Source organism: the organism of the source record quoted next, unplaced genomic scaffold (assembly GCF_019419815.1).
Source record: "Pyrus x bretschneideri cultivar Hongxiangsu unplaced genomic scaffold, Pyrus_bretschneideri_v1 Contig13, whole genome shotgun sequence".
In the NCBI taxonomy this organism is placed as follows: domain Eukaryota; kingdom Viridiplantae; phylum Streptophyta; class Magnoliopsida; order Rosales; family Rosaceae; genus Pyrus; species Pyrus x bretschneideri.
This window is the reverse complement of record NW_025999424.1, coordinates 7,264,788-7,283,775: the sequence shown is the minus strand read 5'-3', so window position 1 is coordinate 7,283,775 and position 18,988 is coordinate 7,264,788. Positions and strand designations below refer to the sequence as shown.

Sequence of the window (18,988 nt, the reverse complement as noted above, 5' to 3'; positions counted from 1 at the left end):
TCCTGGTACAAATCACCTTTTGAGGTTCTGACATTTTTATAGTACAGAAAAAACCAGATAAAAACAAAACTGGGGTGTTCACATGAGCTAATACAAATTGCTTAATGGATTAAACTAAGGTTCAACAAAGGCATCTAATGCTGATGGGCACTAGTTTTCACTAATTAAATATAATTAAGAACGTTAGTAACCTTAGATTTCGTCGCTGCCACGATTCCATAATTTAACAATAATTTCATTGATAAATCCAAATTTAATCCAAGTATGTAAAACCAAAACACCGTCAGCCCAGGACTTATATTTTGTCACTGTTTCTTTTGTCCAATTAGTAAAAGATGAAGACGTACCGCCAACGGAGGCACAGAAAGTACTACATTCATGGATATAAACTACCAAACCCAACAAGAGCTCAAACACTTTCTTCCGGTTTCGCCAACGAGGTAAAACCTCACGCTTTATTTCCGGGAGAAGAACTTAGGTGCACTAGTTGTATACACCGGTTCTTTTTGTCTCTCCAATGAGGTGACACAAAATAACAAGTGTATACAACCGGGATAGACAAGTTTTTTTCCAATTCGAGGCATCCATTCTCTGCATAAACCACGGATACATATATTATACTCGTTAACATACAATGGTTTTCTTAAGCAAAGTGTTTCTTTCCTCATCTCTCACAATTCTAAGATAGTTTTCCATGTGCAATAACTAGGACAAAAATCACACCCTTGACTCTGTAATATCGATTGCTTGTTGAACCCTATAAATGTCAATTGATTGACAATAGGATTCCAAATTCGAGAGTCCAAGAGTTATATAAAACGTTTCATTGACATATGAGTCACAATACGAAGGACAATGATGAATCCAATTCCTTCTTACGATTATGATAATTTCATTTTTCCCGTCCAAATAAATACCAGTACAAAAAACCTTGGTATAAAATTATATCAACAATCTGTTTTCCTTCGGGATTTCTCAGCAAACAAAAACCTGTCACGAAGCTTGCTTGCTAAAAAGAGAGATGGGATTCTCCAAACCGTGTGGGGTACGAGTGCCCTTTATCTTTTTTCCGATGTTTTGACATGATTATCTTGTGTTCTTGGTCTGGTTAGCGGTCTTCTGAGAAATTGGAATTGCCACGCTTTAGGTTCTATCCGCCTAAGCAGTGGCCACCTTTTCGGTTTAATTTGCCCTAGCAATTTCATCTGCTCCCTTCTGAACTTCCTATTTGCATACCACCTTCCACCTCGCCAACCCAAAGCGTAGCTGCAGTTTGGTTAAAATGGTGCAAGTGTATAATGCATGAACAGTTTGATATTTGTAGTTTCATAACAAGAAAAGCAGGAATTATGTTTCGGACATGGTTATTAAAAATTTAAGGTACAAACCCGATAACTAAAGTGGTTCCCGCAGTGGCTATGCATGAAGGAAGACCTATAGTTCCAGAATCCATGATGCTTCTAATTTCCGACTGCTCTAGATTATGATTGTTTTTCATCTGCCACCGAAACAGAAACAGATCTCCAAATGTAACAAACATAAACAGATAATTAAAAAGGGGGAGCCTTAATATAACCAGCAATAGCATTAACCAAAATTTAATTAGAAAAATTAAGAGTGAGCTTGCGAACACATGATGCCTTATCCCACTGTCAAAATTAGTAACATAAACGGGATGAAAACAAGAATACAAGACATGGAAATAGAAAATATTGTCGTTTTCTTTTTCTTTCAATGAGACTTTGTACTTACAGCTTTTTCAATTGATTCGAGCCTTTGATCAACTCTTGATTCATGTACATGGCGTAAAGTATATCCTGCGCCCACAACAGATGAGCATTAGTTTATTAGATAAGAAAATGTTTTCAAACATATTATTGAGAGGGGGCAACAGTAATAAAGTTGAAACAAAACTTTTGCACCTTAATGCATTGGTGAACCAAATTTTTTAGATTATAACGAATCTTTAGTTATAAGTAAACAATTTAGTCAAAGAACATAAACCACAAATGATTATATCAGAACTTCATAAGTTTAGCACCTCACAAAATCTAGAACTAGAACATCTATGACTTGAGAACGATTGTGTATTTGAAATTTACATCCTACACTATGTTCAAAATAAATTGTCCGTGTTTACCCCAGCTTCTAATTCGGGTACAAATTCATATCCACGTTTGCTAAACATATGAAATATGTTTGACTGACCTAAAACTCAGGTTGAAGATCCAACTGAAGTCACACCCCTTAAGCTTACAAAACTAATTTGCCCTTTCCTATGAAGGTTAGTTGAAGGGAACTTTATATGTGCCCTACAATTTGCACATTGTACCTAACAACTTATGGGAATACGATGGGAATGCCGTGAGTTTGTAGGGTAAAGTACAGTGAGAAAATTGCAGGTTACATGTATGTGCTAATCATGGATTTCAAACAAACTACACGGCACCCACCGTCTGTGAATATTTCAACCCGCAATTAAAGTGGAGCGCCAAATGCCACTCCAATTGCCATAGAGTTAGCTAAACTTGTATCATCACACTAAATTTGTTGCAAAATACTAATCATTCACCCTTTATGAATTTGAAGACTAATTGATGATCATAAACAAACACAGATGCAGAAAAGCAAGGCAAATTTGAGAAATTAAGGAGCTTCCAAACAAGAACTCACCAAACCATGCTGTGGCGACTGATGCAATAGAAGTTCCAACTGTAAATACAACCTTATGGCTTTCAAATATATCCTAAAACATTCACCAAGAAAACAAGAAAACAAAAAAACCCATCAGAATTAAACACAACCCATGAAAAATCAATCGACACCCACAACTTCAAACTCCCAGAAACCCCCAAAAATGTGTGAGAAAAATCGGAAAGCAAGCACCTTTGTGGAAAAAAAAGTGTCCTGAACGGCAGCCCATGATCTGAAAGCTTTCTTCCTCAACTGGGTTATGGCTTGCGACCACGAAAGTACGGTCCCTGAGCTTCTAAGGCGCTGCATGGCGCTTGCCAGGGATGCGCACCGCGAAGTTTCTGGGGAAAATGGAGGCAAAAGCTTGAAAAGCTTCTTCTTCTTCTTTTGTTGTATTTTTTGCGGCATTTTATTGGTCAGATCAAATGGGATTCCGTAGAGTCTATACCTGGAAAAAAAGCAAAACCAGTGGGACAACTTGGGCTCCAAAGTTTAGAGAAATTTTACCAGATTCAGTCTGGGCTGGGCTATTGACCCTTGTCAAGCCCACTTTGCCTGTTCAAACAAACTAAGGGCAACTTGTATCCAATTCATATCTCGTCTGAAACAGACTTGTATGTCAAATAGTTAAAGAGTGTTCACTTTTGCATTTGATGTCTTAAGTTCGATTATCCCTCACAATTACCTGCTTGTATGTAAGAAAAAGAGTAGTATGATTGGGTTTTGCTATCGTATGTTTAGGTCAAGGGATTAGTTTAACCCTTATTTGGTCGAAAACATGACTAGGAGCCCAAACAAAACTAAGCAACGATAAGTTCACACCTAGACATTCCTAGTTGGTCCACACGAAAAAGACTGTCTGAACAAGAAGGAGAACCATTAACGTAAGAATCGCCTACATCTAAAGCATGTAGATGATGCTTTACCGCAATGGTGAAATGCAATCATACTTATACACTCTGGTACGGGTTCAATCCTCATCGATCTCCCTCCCCACAACTAACAATTTAAACCACTAATACTGTTGTTTGTCAAAAAAGAAAAGCAAGACAATAATTTGCCTGACTATTAACAACAAATACTTTTCTCCATACATGATGTATCTCGGTCCCCAACATTTTGGAAAAAAAAAAAAAAACTCTCAACAAGCCAAAACAAGAGAGTCCAAATGATTTTTTAATAGTAGCTTGTACCATAGGAATTAACTTTTATCCAAACCTTATAAGCCTAAAAATCCCTCATAGAAACTTCAACTTAATTTGGTACAAATAGTATCCTATCGTCAAACATTCAACTTAATTTGGTACTTAAAAATAACTAAAGATTGAATAAAATTTAATTTCTGTTAGAAATAGAGGGTAAGACTAGTGGCGAAACCAGAAATTTTTGGGATGAGGGGCCAAATTTAAAAGTGTAATAGGTTTCACAAAAATGTAGACAATCAAATCATTTTAAATAGTAGACAATATTTAATGTTGTTCACAATTTGTCAATACAAACAAGTTATAATTATTGTCGGCAAGATTTCATGTCATGAAACGTCGCATAATAGACTCATTTTCAATAAAAACAAAAACATCCCTCTCAATACAAACAATCAAGCTATCACACAATTGTTGTACATCTCTCGCAATGTAAACATCTCTCTCAGTAATATCAAAAACACTCACATAATAGGAACACTAATGATATTTTCCTCACAAAACTTTTGTATATTTGAAACAAGCCCTCAAAGTCATCATTTCTCAAGAATTAAAAGAAAATAAGATGAAATAATTTTAAATACCGGAAATAATAACAAGTATTGAAAATGAACAATTACAAACGTCAACCTTTGTTTTTGAATTGTCTAAACAAATGAGAGAGAGGGAAGAGAATTAAAATGGTGGTCTAGTAGTGCGGTTCAGAAAGAAAACCTCATCAATAAAATTAAAAAATTAAAAAGAAACTAAAGGGGCCCACCGAACTGCTCCGTTTCATTAAAAGGAACACTGAGTTTTATAAAAGGTAAACGATGCCGTCTAAACAAAACCAAGTCATCTTCTTCCCTTGAAACCAAAACCCAGCAGCGAAATGCACCCAGATCAACAAGTTTAGAAGATCGGAGGGGCGAAATTCTCACTCTTAGTGGCGATTTCCAATGACCGGATGGGCGCCCGCCCCTCCTTGCTCCTCTGAGGAAGAGGCAACAGAGAGAGAGAAGAAAGATTGGGAGGGCAAATTTGTGTGTCATTTTCTTCTTATTAGAGTGCCTATTTATAGGCTTAAGATTTATATAGAAAAAATTATAACTAATTACATATTACATACTGACCAAGAGTGAAGAGGCACATAATAAATATTATTTACAACATTTCCCTTGAATATTCACCGATCAATGATAATCCATTTGGTTATGGGCGCAACGTGATGTAGGCTTCCAATTGATTGAATATGAACTTCATATTCATAAGTGGGTGCTATAAACCTCCCACTAGAACTGAGAATCACTAAACTGAATGGAATTGCATATATGGTCGTTAAATTCAATCAAACAAGATGATGAGCTTGGTTTGAAATTCATCTCCCGGAATCATACGCAGCACCAACCTCATCATTGGAATAAAAATAGTACCATTTTCAAACCAAATGGAATTGTAGTCCAATTCAATCCAACATCCTAATCCATTCCACAAATTAAATATTTACCTTTTTGTATTTCTTCTTTGTATAAAAAAAAATTAAAAATATAAAAGAAGGAAGAAAATGATGTCCTAATTCGTTGCATTCCTATACTTTTGTAACAAGTAGGTTAAAATAGGAATTTTTTCTTTTGTGCCAATGAATAAATAAGGGAACTGTTATTAATACTTTAAAAATCTCATTATATATTTTCTACCGATGTAAATTTTTTTTCTAATTATTAAAAATTTAAAATACGAAATGAAAATTTTAAAATACTAATAATACTTTTCATAAATAAACTCTATAGTCATACACAGAACGAAACCAACGAATGAGGAAGGAGTCACAGTCTCACATAATTAATAGAAAATTAAAAAATTAAAATATCTAATGACACTTTCAGTCTGTTTTATTACGGAAACCGAAATAAATTATTTATATAACGGTATGAATAAGTCATAAAAAGACGAGTTTTGATTTGAATAAAAATGGCTCAGTGCGCGGTGCTCGCCACTCCTTTTGACTTGCGCCGTACAAAGCTTTCATATATGGAAGTTTCATGTGCATGGCTTGCCATCAGGAAAATTTGTATGGGGCTTGGTTTGCCACTAGACTTCACTGAATGGTACTACAATCCACTTAAAACTTGCCACGTAGTAAGTCTTAAATATATTCTTTTATCATTCTTTTATATTTAAAATTTTTATAATTATTTTTTTAACTAATTAATATATATTATATATATATATATATATATATTAATGTTATGTTTCCTTTTTTATTTCTTTCCCCCTATTTTTTTTCTTCACAAATCCCCCTCCCCATGTGACAAGTCTTAAATATATTCTTTTATCATTCTTTTATATTTAAAATTTTTATAATTATTTTTTTAACTAATGAATATATTATATATATTAATGTTATGTTTCCTTTTTTATTTCTTTCCCCTTATTTTTTTTCTTCCCAAATCCCCCCCCCAACACTTTGTTTTGCCGTAGGTCATAGGACTCCCTCCGCTTTCTTTCTTTCCCAATTTCATTTCTTTCTTTCTTTAAATAAAATAAAATAAAATAAAGTTATGCACCCACTCCAAGTTTATCATGGAAAGCAACCAAGTATCTGTAAGCTTCAGCATCTGAATGCACCACCATTCTGATTTTCAGATCTTCTTCAAACTCCATTGCCTCAGCAGCAACCTATCAATTGAAAAAAAAAATCAAAGATTAGACTAATATATTAATTAAAGACTCATAATAAAGAAGGTAGCAAACATAGAAGATACCCTAATTCATATTATAAATATAAAAAATCCAAAAAACCTCACCCGAACCCAAAAACCCCCAATTAAAAGAAAAGAAAATAACCCTACTACATCTATATATGTGGGTTATTCATGTCACATGATCAAAGCAACTATTGTATAAAGAAAGAAAAAAAACTTACAAATTCTTAGTTGCTTTCCATGATAAAATTGGAGTGGGTGTAGAACTTTTTTTTTTTTTTAAAAAAAAAAGAAAGAAAGAAACGAAACTGGGAAAGAAAGAAAGGGGTGAGAGTACTGAAACCTAAGATCTACGGCAAAACAAAGTTGCCCGGGGGGGGGGGGTGTGGGGTGGATTTGGGAAGAAAAAATATAGGGGAAAGAAATAAAAAAAGGAAACATAACATTAATATATATAATATATTAATTAGTTAAAAAAATAATTATAAAAATTTTAAATATAAAAAATGATATTTTATATAAAAGAATGATAAAAGAATATATTTAAGACTTGCCATGTGGCGAGTTTTGAGTGGATTGTAGTGCCACTTAACGAAATCCAGTGGCAAGCCAAGCCCCACACAAGTTTTTCTCCTTGCCATCACAGTTTACATTTTCTTTTTATCAAATCATATATTTTGGTAAATTAGATTTTAAATTAGTTATGAAGGAGTTTAAAATTTACGTCGTGCAGACATTCAATTTCTTTTCATAACTGTGGTAAAAGGTTATTTGCCATTGCAATTTACGTTGATCCCTTCAATTGGTCGAGCTCGAGTTTTTCTTTGGGAGTAGATTTTTATCTCTCCAAATCTTCTCCCCTCTAGCTCGCTTCTCTTTTACTTTCTTCTGTTTTTTTTTTATGCAGAAGTCAATATCAAATATTAACTTGAGTTAATTGTGAACATTTCAATAGAAAGGGATTGAAAAAGAGAAAAATTTGGAGATGAAAAAATCCTACTCCCTTTTTTTGCAACAAAAAAGAATTTTTTAATTTTTATTTTTAAGTTGGGTAATGTTAGAGAGACCATCTATTTAAATTCTTTTTTGTAAACCATATGACTTGGTTGTTGATGATTATATTATTATTTGCTTGTTAATTAACGTGTTTATTTCCTATTTTTTGTAAACCATATGACCTGAGCGATGTGGAATGTTACAATCCACCCCCCTCTACTTTCTGTAAACCATATGACCTGGGTGATGTGGAATATTACAATCCACCCCCTTAGGGACCCAACGTCCTCGTCGGCACACTTACGGCCAAAGATTGGCTCTGATACCAAATTGTCACATCCCGCCCCGAGCCCCCACCACATTCCAGACTTGACTTCACCGTAGCACGATATTGTCCACTTTGGGCCCCGACCACGCTTTCACGATTTTTTTCTGGGAACTCACACGAGAACTTCCCAATAAGTCACCCATCCTGAGATTGCTCTCGCGCGAACTCACTTAACTTCGGAGTTCCTATGGAACCCGAAGCCAATGAGCTCCCAAAAGGCCTAGTGCTAGGTAGAGATGAGAATATACATATAAAACTTACATGATCCATTCCCCTGGACGATGTGGGATGTTACAGATTGCATGCGTCCGTTAATTTCTTATTTTGGCGGCTGTTAGTTAGTGAAGACATAATTGTACTTCCTTGTAGGATCATATGGATACTTTTTTTAATAGAGCACCTTGGCTCGTTTTAGGAAGACAAGGACAAGATAAGAGTAAAGCAGTGAAATTGTCCTTACTATTCACTCTAAAAAGTAATTTCTTTTTGCAACTCCACCGTTTGGGAAGAAGAAGGACAAGGGCAATTACTGTTGACAATTTAAAAAAAAAAAAAATTTGCAACTTGTAATTGTGTACTTAGTAAGTTTGTTCTTTGAAGAAGACGGTTGAGCTTTTTAAGTTTCTTAAGTGTGTCTAATTTTAATTGTGTTGTTAAACAATATGCTAGAACGTTGGATTTCCAACGGTCATTTCATCTAGACCGTGGAATTTTCAACGTTAAAAAAAGGGATCAATGGAGATGCTCTTGATAGAGCACTTTGGCTCGTTTTAGGAAGACAAGGACAAGAGTAAAGCAATGAAATTGTCCTTATTATTCACTCTAAAAAGTAATTTCTTTTTGCAACTCCACCGTTTGGGAAGATGAAGGATAAGGGCAATTACTGTTGACAATTTTTTTTTTTTTAAATGTTTTGCACCTTATAACTGTGTACTTAGTAAGTTTGTTCTTTGAAGAAGACGGTTGAACTTTTTAAGTTTCTTAAGTGTGCCTAATTTTAATTGTGTTGTTAAAAAATATGCTAGCAGACCGTTGGATTTCCAAAGATCATTTCATCTAGACCGTGGAATTTTCAACGTTAAAAAAAGGGATCAATGGAGATGCTCTTAATAGAGCACTTTGGCTCGTTTTAGGAAGACAAGGACAAGACAAGAGTAAAGCAGTGAAATTGTCCTTACTATTTACTCTAAAAAAGTAATTTCATTTTGCAACTCCACCGTTTGGGAAGAGGAAGGATAAGGGCAATTACTGTTGACAAATTTTTTTTTTTTTAAATGTTTTGCACCTTGTAATTGTGTACTTAGTAAGTTTGTTCTTTGAAGAAGACGGTTGAACTTTTTAAGTTTCTTAAATGTGTCTAATTTTAATTGTGCTGTTAAAAAAAATGCTAGCAGACCGTTGGATTTCCGACGGCCATTTCATCTAGACCGTGGAATTTTCAACGCTAAAAAAAGGGATCAATGGAGATGCTCTTGCATGGGCACAGATATTGATTCAACGTGTTTATCCTTCTGCACTCTTCTTGGAGGGAGAAGTTAGTGTGAAAATTGCTTCTTTTATCATTTTACATCTAGAGTTTTACATGCAGTTCGATATTTTGTGTACTTGAAGTTTATCTTAATTTTTGTTTTAAAAATGATACGATATTCATTGATACATAAAAAAATGTACAAGAGGATAGCAATCTAAAGATTCTAAACTTATTTTGTAATTTGAAAAAGGAAGAAATATAGAAAATGATGATAAAGAATGTTCAATTTAGAACAAAATCATGAAGTCTTCTCACTAGAAATAATTATATTCCCAACAAAAAGCCAGAAATTTTCAATTGGACAAGTCTTTTTACAAAAGAGGAGATCATTAACGCAAAAGACATGACAAGACCAGTTGCCACGTCTCTCCAACAACTAACACCCACCAAAGATCAACAAGCGGAATCAAACTACTCTCCCACACCAAAAACGAATCCAAAGATGAATAAGCAACTGAAGTTCATCTCATGTCTAACTAAAGCGATGTTCCGAACTAAAGAACGGGTAAGTCTTCAATAGTCCGAATTATTGAGGAATCCGACATTACATTCATTAAATTAAAAAGAAAGAAAAACAATATTTCATTAATTCGATCCTGATTGTTTAATTCTCGCATTACTATTTAGTCTGGGTTATTAACGAAAAATTGCTAATGAATTATCAAGAGATTTCTGTTTTACTTTGTGGAGATTTTCTACTATACTCTAGAGTTTTCAAACATTACGTTAGATCTTGATCAAAGATACAATGATCAACAGATAATAACTCCAAAGTTTAGAATACTTTAGAACACCATGAAAGAAACATACATGTTCTCATATGTCAAAGCGGGAATACTTCAAATTAATCATATCATGTCACGTATTATACCTTTTTTTCCACATTATATCCTTTTTTCCACAACCGTAATATTGCAACTTTAACAGAATCAGACGTTGATTATTACAACTTACCCAGAACCGGACGCGGAATACAAATTATCACGTATTTTAACTTCACTGTATAATAATATGCAGTATTTTAACTTTACTGCATAATAATATGCAATTAATTTGAAATATTGTTACAACAACGTTCCACGGATGTAAAGTGGAAGTAGAAAATACAGAAATCATTTAAAATTTAAAATTCAAATATATATAATTTCTAACGAAAATTGATCGGATGATCGGACAATATATGATGAACGAACAAAATTACAGAATCTTTAGAAAAAAAAAATCCGACGAGATCCTTTCCCCATGGAGACCTCCACACAAATAAACAATCTCTTTTTCTTTCACTTGTGGAGGTGATTGAAAAGAAAGAAGGGCATGTGGGTGAAGCCCCAGCTTTCGCTAGGTCGCTTAGGGAAGGGTGCACTCTGCGCAGGCAGGCAGGCAGGGAGGCAGGGCCTTGGGGTTTGGGGGATAATATTTTTGCCCATTTGATAATTCATATACTCAACCAGTAGTGCACAACAAGAATCTTGCATCACATGTGCAATCAATGCTTCTTATCATAAACCCTATCCATCATCAACCTGCATTTGATCTCCCTTCCCCCTCCCCACCAAACAATCTCCACCATCCATCCACCCACCGCCTCTCCAAATTTCCCTCCTCTTTTTCATCCCCCATCTCCATCTACAAACTTCACAAACCTAAATCCACTTTGTTCTAATCTTTAGATGCATTATTTACAAGAACAAGCAAGAATTATGCCTACCCCTTTGTAACAAGGCTATAAAGTACTCTAATCTTTCTCTAGTACACGAAAAAAACAAAGGATCGATCGGTGCCAACTAAACTGATTCCCGTCTATTAATTCTACTTAATTTCGGAAAAAGATTATTAAAATCGAAGCCTAACTGACCTAATTCACATCTGATAATTCTACTTAATTTAGGGGAAAGAAGATGGAAAATCGAAGCCGGACTGACCTAACGCACGTCTGCAAAGCGATTATAATATCTGACGTATACCATGGAATGCAATGCAAAATGAATACTAGCCCATATGAGTGAATCAGAAAATAGAAGAACGAAACAAAATGAAAAGCGTTCCTTTTTATCTAAATTCAGATAATGTTTTGTACAGAAAAAGGAAAAAGAAAACAAAGATGGGTATAGAGGAATCTGATCAGAAGGGCAAAAACCCAGATCAGATCTAGTGCTTGCTGGGTAAACAAAGATCTAACATTAGCAGCTTCAACCATACAGAGAGAATATTCCAACACCCATCAAGTTGAGAAACCCAGATGCTATTCTACACCATAATATTCGAACATGGCAGAAAACTTAAATTAAAAAAAAAAAATAACTCAAACTCTTCTTCTCAACCACCAAGCATCAATTTTTTTTCCTTTTTTTTTTTGAAATTTTCCCGAGAAAATAAGGCAGAAAAAAGCAAAAGGGAAAGGAAGAGGGGACCATTATTTGAGATCCATATTGTAATTAGAGGCACAAAGCGGTGGCTTGAAGATCGTGATCGTCGTCGCCGGATTTGAATAAATCGAGGCCGTCCGTCGGCGGCGGCAGGTTGAGATCGAACGGCAGGGGCGAGATTCTCCGGAACGACGACATCAGGACGCAATCATCGCCGTCGTCAACGACAGATGACGAGGAGTCGCAGTCGCTGTGGCAGTCCTCGGGGGAAACCGGGAGCACCGGTCTCCGCTGCGGCTGGGGGTCGGATGTGGGCCTCGGCCGGGGGCGGGGCCCGCTGAAGGACTCGACGGTGCTGCTGAGACTGCTGGAGGTGGGCCGGCTGGCCTGGACGACATCGCAAACCGTGTCGTCGGGGTAGAGAGAAGGATGGGACGGAGGAGGTAGGTGGTTGTGGTGGTTGTCGTATTCGGCAGGGAGAGGGAAATTAGTCTTGGCCTTGGGCCCCCGGAGGGAACGAGCGGCGGCGTCATATGCCCGGGCCGCGTCCTCGGCCGAGTCGAAGGTGCCGAGCCAGACCCGAGTCTTCTTCCACGGGTCTCTGATCTCGGCGGCGAATCGGCCCCACGGTCGCTTCCGCACGCCCCGGAATCTAATTTCCTGTACCGCCGCGGCCACCGCCGTCTTGGGCTTGCATAATTGGACTCCTGCTGCTGCTGCCGCCGCAGCAGTGGCTCTGCCTCCTCGCCGCATCGGAAATTTGGAATTTGGAAATTGAAAATACAACAGGAAGGATGGTAGGTAGAGAGGAATAGAGGATTGAAGATTGGGAACTCTGTTTTCTCTCTCTTCTTCTGCTACCACCTCCCTGAGGGGCTGAGGACGACGGAGATTTTGATCGTTCAGAGGTGTTGTTCGGTGGTCTTCCTCTCCATTTTTTTGTTTTGGGCTCTCCTCCGATCACTTTCTAACAATCTCTCTCTTCTCTCTTTCTCTCTCTTTCTCTCTTGTTGGTGTTGTTGCTGGTTTTCTTTCTTCTCTTCTTCTTTCGCTGTTTGTTATCATTTCTTCGCCTTTTTTATTCTTTCGGAACGCGGAAAAAGAAAATGGTTGTTTTCGGAATGACCAAAACGCCATTCCCTCCCTCCCTCCACTTACAATACGTGGATTTTATTCTTTTTTTGGCTCTTTCCCTCTTTTATTTATTTATTTTTTAACTAATTGCTTTTCATTTTTTTCTTTTTCACTCCTATAAGGTAGTAGAAAAATTAGACTACATTGATACAATGAGAAGATTTTAGATAGAATTGTTATACTTTTTCTTTATTCCAATAGTTTAAGTAAACTATTTGTTCCTATTTTTAGATTTAATCTTCGGTTATAATGTCCGTAATGTCAAAATTAAAACGAAAATAGTAAATTTTTGACGTACAAAATAATTCAACTAATTCAATACGACCACGTGGTTTGGCTCTTGTTTTATTTGCATAACACGTGCATAGTTCAGTGTTATCATTTTGTTATTTCATTAATTTATAATAAAAATGAATCGGTGGAATATAAATAAAAGAGATTTGATTTTTCTGTTATAATGTACGTTGTGTCAAAATTAAATTGAAAATAGTAAGTTTTTGACGTACGTAATGATTCAACTAATTCAACATGACCACGTGGTTTAGCTCCTATTCTATTTGCATAACACGTGAATAGTTATGCGTTATCATTTTGTCATTTCATCAATTTATAGGAGTAAAATAAAAATGAATTAGTGTCACATAAATAAAAGACTTATTAATTGATTTGCCCCATGAAACTGTCATTTAGTCTCACTCTACCTCTTGAAATTGGTTTCGTTTTACTTTGCCCCATTTTGCATCATTTAGTCTCAATTTACTCCATTATCGTTCATTCCGTCAAATAGTTGTTAAATGAAAAGATAGTATGGACATTTTATTTTTGGTACAACTCTTTGCCTCCAACTTGCATGCTGAAAAAATTCTGATTCCATTTTCGATAGCTCTAATTCAAACCCCCTTATGTCTCTCTTGCGGATTGGTGTGGAGCTGTAGTTACAGTCGTTGGCAAAAGCAAATAATGGTTTGTGTTTCAAAAGTAAATAATGGGTTGTGTTTCAAAATCTAATTCAAAGCCATTCATTAATCCAACAGCTACAACTACAACTCCGTATCAATCCTTAAGAAAGAGAGACAAGATTTGAATTATAGTTATTAAAAAATGAATTTGGAGTTGTTTTAGCAGGCAAATTGGAGGCAAAAAATTGCGTCGAAAATAAATGTCCATACTATCCTTTAATTTAGCGTTTATTTGATAGAATGGACAAAAATTGGGTGAACTGAGACTAAGTAAGACAAAAATGACAGTTTCATAGGGCAAAGTGAGACAAAACCAGTTTTCAGAAGGTAAAGCGAGACTAAATAGCAATTTTAGGGGCAAATCAATTAATAAGCCTAAATAAAATATGTGAAAATTTTTAAAATCCTACCATAAAATAAGGGCTAAAAAAAACTTATTTATTGATATGCCGCAAAAATTTTGGAGAACTATTATGAGCGCTCTAAAAATTTCATTCTACACTCCTCACAAGTGTATTTATCTTTCTAATTATATAAAGTTTTGAGTGCAAAATGAGATTTTGGAATGCCAATAACAATTCTCAAATGTTATTAATATAATGTAATACAATGGTAGTCATATCTTTCGAAATGTATTACAAAATTTCATTAAAGATGAAATAAATTTGTAATACTGTGGAAAAATTTAAATATATGAAATGGATATTCACAATTATGAATATGTGAAAAGAATTGAGAATTTATATTAATTCATTTGAGTTTAGTTTTTAAATTAAACTAGTTAAGAAGTTGGAAGTTTGGGAATTAATTATTTAAAATCAGTAGACTGTTCAAGGTCACAATTTATATGTTTGAATAGAGCTCGACTTGACGAACGCGTAGGCACAAACTGTTCGTGAAACGGAGTTATGATGAAGAAATTATTAACGTTTAAAGTCAGGGATATGTTGGTAATTTTATTTATATTTAGAAGGCTCCAGAAATCTGGAGCCATGAGTTGTGCCACATGTGTGGCTGTGATTGAAGAGAAAAATAAATGATGGATGGTTGTGATTAAAAGAAAATAATAGAAATGAGGAAAAGGAGGAAGGAATTGGAGGAGGGTGACCAATGAGGAGAGACGGGATGAGAAAGGAGAGAAAAGAGAACAGAGGATCAGGACCCAGGTCTTGGTGACCCAACCCGATCGGTGTCCATACCTATTTCCGACTGGGTTTTCACCCTTTTTTCCGGTGAATTACATCAAACAACCACTTAGGAACCCCTCCACGACCTTCCCTCTTCCTATTACATCCCAAAAATATAGGGATTTGGACTTTAAATTGGGAGTAACCGCACAGTGGAGTGAGGCTGGTATGGGTTTGAATCGACTAAATTTGAAGCAAACTACATGCATCTCTACCACCATTAGACTTCACTTGAGGTCTAGAACAAAGCACAAACAATGGTATGGGCGACGGAGCACCGGAGGTGAGGTTTTGAGGCCACCCATTTATGGGGTTTTCCGGCAGGTTCGAGGCAAATTAAAGCCTTTCCAGGCCAAATTGGACTTGGCCGCAGTATAAATTTGCTCTACTCTTAATATCTTCATTTCTGTAACTTATGAGAATTTTTAGAAATAATGGAATTTTCTAGCGAGTCGAGGCGGCCAACTGCCACTCACCACGGCGGGTGCGACGGCGCACAGCCAGGGGGCGACATTGTGTTTTTATGCAGATTTCGTTATTCTAATTATGCTTTTGAGATCTCACTGTTGTGGGTTGAATGTTAATACGATTGTGGTATATGTTGGATTACATGAATATATTTGGGTTTGATTTGAATTTTGGAATTGTGAACTACGAATGGCTTAATCCCTGTTTGGGATATGTAGGGAATCTAACGAGATATTAGATGCAACCATAAAATAAGTGAGATTAAATGATCGAGAATTAATATTTAGATGGAATTTTGACCTAAGAGAAGAAAATGGTTCTAAATTGGGAGTGAAATTGTAGGTTTTGGTAAATGATATGTTTTGATATTTAAGAAAATATGGATAGCTTGAAAGAATTTTAATTATTGACTTATGGAATGTGATTATGGAAAATAAATTAACTATGATCTTCATTTGGGCCTATTACAAAAGTAATCCTCTAAAATAAATATTTCGAGGCGGGGGCGTGACAAAATTAATATCTTATTAGAGCATCTATAATCACGCTCTTTATTTTATAACAAATTTTAGTTTGTTGCTAACCCATTATGAAGTTTAACCCACTTTCTCATCCCCTTAGTGTAGATAATATTGTTTTTTCAAAAAACAAATCGTACTTCAACCATACTCCATAATTTGGAGAATCATAATGACTATGTGTCAATAATTAGCCAATAAAAAATATTTATTTATTTTAAATAACAAAACAATGACCATCCAAGCTCATTTCTCGCTTCCTATACTAAGGAGCTCCTCAATGAATGCCTATCTAAGAAGGTGGATATGGAGCATGATTTGAGTTGATTTTTTTTTTAAATCCTCCATAAATTCTCTTATAAACCCATTTAATGAGCTCATTGGAGATGCTCTTAATCTTTTCAGTTTTCATCCATATTTGTTTTCGCTAGACACTTTATTCAAATGAATAAGTATCATAAGGATTACATTGGAAAAAAAAATTTTAGTACTCCAAAGTACTTGATACTCCGAGTATTTTAACGTTGGATCTTAATTTTTGTATTTTTAAATAAAGATCTAACAATTAAAACACTAACTACTTCAGAGCGGTTAAGAAAGTCTCACACATTGGATAACGGGAACGATCGGGTCACAACTAAACATAAAAACCATGAGGAAAAACATAATTTTAATTAAAGATTCACTGTCGAAGACAAGTTGATAGTTTAAATTAATTATATGAACATGGAGGTTTATTTTTGTGGTAGGTTTTTCAAATGCGACAATGAATAGGTGAGAAGTTTTAAGTTTTTATTTTGTAGGTGGGTATTAAAAATCCGCCAACAGGATCTTCTCCAGATCCTTTTGGTAAGGATTCTAGAGATCCGTAAATTGTGTATGTGCATTGTACATCGTGTAGTCAGTTTTTATCAAGTACTGTTTGTATTTAATTTTAAATAAAAATATTCAAAATAATTCATGACCGCATAATGTACAATGAACAAATATAATTCACGGATTCCTGAAATCCTTACAAAGAGGATCCAGCGAGGATCCGAATTCGAAAATCTACACTAATCATTACTAGATTCACTAAATTGTAAAAAATTAGTAACCTCTCCAAAGAAAGTATGACAATCACATACATAGACCAACAATTGTTAAAAAATAGTAATATGGCTTATATAAAAAAAAATGCAGTCTATTTTTGTTTCTAGACTCCCACTACCCTTTATTTGTGTTGGTGCACGGAAGTTGGAAAAGTTCTAATTGAAGTTTTGTTATTTGATTCTCTTCGATGTAGTCTATACGACAGTTGAAAATTAAAAGTTGTGTATAAACGATAAAAAAAGTGTAAATAGCACGACTCAAAGCATAATTATGCAATCAAAAGCTTTTTTTTTTTTTTTTTTTTTTTTTTGGGATAACTTCCTATTTTTTTACATTCATAAAATTTATGAGAGCCATGATGACTGTATTTCAATTCCATCACACGGCATCAAGTTTTTGACAATTTCATATGACACTGTGTAAATAGATTTGAGATATGTATGTTCTTTCCCGTGACACTTAATAATCTTGTAAGGAGCAGAAGGAGAGAGGTAAATATTTCAAGGTTTAAAACTTTAGGGGTGTGATATCCACACATCCCATTTTACTTCTCACACACCTTTTTAATTTTCAGCCTTCGGATAAGATAAACTGAAAAAAAATCAACAGATATAAATTATCAAGGGGTGTGTGAAAAGTAAAATGAAGTGTGTAAATAGCACACCCCAAACTTTAAAGCTATTGGCGCGTCACCCCTTTACTTCTTCATGGATAACATATTGGATTTGTTTGAAAATACTTTTAAAATGACTAAAAATGTTTTTGGTAAAAATATTTTTGGGTTTTAAGAAGCACTTGAAGTGCTATTTGTTTTTCCAGAATTCACTTGCATCGTTACTTAGAATTGGTTTCATAGACATTTTTACCAAAAACACTTTTCAATTTTAAAAACACTTCCAGACAAGTAGGCATTATATTATAACAAATTTTTCATATAATTTACCCCTCATGGCTTATTACCCTGATTCCTGAATCCTCATGGCATATTCGGTTATTCCCCCAATTAACCTACTACTCATGCAGACAATATAGAAGTAGGTTTGCACTTGAAGATTTTATTTTTTCTTTTGTTAACTCTCAATCACAGCATAATATTTGATTAAATTTAACATTTTTTTATAATTTTTTTATTATTTATAACTTTAGCTTTCGTTTGAATATTAAAATAATTATTGTTCATTAAATTATTAAATATTTATTTGTCCGTCGCAAGGGGAGCGCAAAATATGCCATAATATTTAATTTTTCCCCGAAAGAAAAATAAAAATTTAAAGTGAGGAGGGCATTTTTGTCATTAAGTGTCAATACTGAGTTACATGGATTTAGTTACATAGACCACCGACCAAGCCCCAACACCGTAATGGGCTCTGGGGTCCCACTGTGAACGTTTGCTTAGTTAAACCATTTTGAGAGCACCGGCTCTGACACCTATCGTTTAATTTGGTTCAGGATTCCTCTTCTCATCTTAAAAAGCTGAGTCTGCTGAGTAGGCAATTATAACCGTTAAAATTTGATTCAACAGTCAGGAGGTCCTTTAATGTTATAATAATTGTAACCGTTGGATCAAATTTCAACTGTGACGATTGCTTGCTCAGCAGACTTAGTTTTTAAGGGTCAGGAGAGGATCCTGATCCGTTTAATTTAAACAGCCCACATCTTTTCTCTCATTGTTAGAATTTATTTTTTTCTTTTCTTATAGCTAATTATAAAGGTAATTTAGTCATAAATTGCTGAAAATTTTACTATTAATTATATAGAATCAAGGACCTAAAATCCTTTAACTTATTGAAAATATCATATTTGTTAAGCTTCAATTAAATTTTTGTTAA

At 34.9% G+C, this 18,988-nt stretch overlaps 2 protein-coding genes across 2 annotated transcripts; both read right to left on the bottom strand.

Moving 5' to 3' along the window:
- Positions 1-834: 834 nt before the first annotated feature.
- On the bottom strand, positions 835-3,082 carry LOC125474950. Its single transcript, XM_048579205.1, has 5 exons — positions 2,887-3,082; positions 2,674-2,746; positions 1,753-1,817; positions 1,389-1,498; positions 835-1,266 (listed from the first exon to the last, which is right to left on the bottom strand). The coding sequence occupies exons 1-5, from the start codon at positions 3,001-3,003 to the stop codon at positions 1,059-1,061; spliced, it is 573 nt and encodes a 190-aa protein (XP_048435162.1). The 5' UTR covers positions 3,004-3,082; the 3' UTR covers positions 835-1,058.
- An 8,383-nt stretch (positions 3,083-11,465) lies between these two features.
- On the bottom strand, positions 11,466-12,862 carry LOC125474949 (ethylene-responsive transcription factor 3-like). The gene has a single exon (XM_048579204.1). It carries the CDS (start codon positions 12,552-12,554, stop codon positions 11,871-11,873), a length of 684 nt encoding a protein of 227 aa, XP_048435161.1. The 5' UTR covers positions 12,555-12,862; the 3' UTR covers positions 11,466-11,870.
- Between the last annotated feature and the right edge of the window lie 6,126 nt (positions 12,863-18,988).

Bases quoted from the DNA above. Each gene is read 5' to 3' on its own strand.
- LOC125474950 (XM_048579205.1), bottom strand. From the start codon at position 3,003: ATGCAGCGCCTTAGAAGCTCAGGGACCGTACTTTCGTGGTCGCAAGCC. The intron at 1,499-1,752 runs GTAAGTACAAAG...TTTCGGTGGCAG, and splicing joins TCGAATCAATTGAAAAAGCT to ATGAAAAACAATCATAATCT. The intron at 1,267-1,388 runs GTTTGTACCTTA...ACCAAACTGCAG, and splicing joins GGAACCACTTTAGTTATCGG to CTACGCTTTGGGTTGGCGAG.
- LOC125474949 (XM_048579204.1), bottom strand. From the start codon at position 12,554: ATGCGGCGAGGAGGCAGAGCCACTGCTGCGGCGGCAGCAGCAGCAGGA.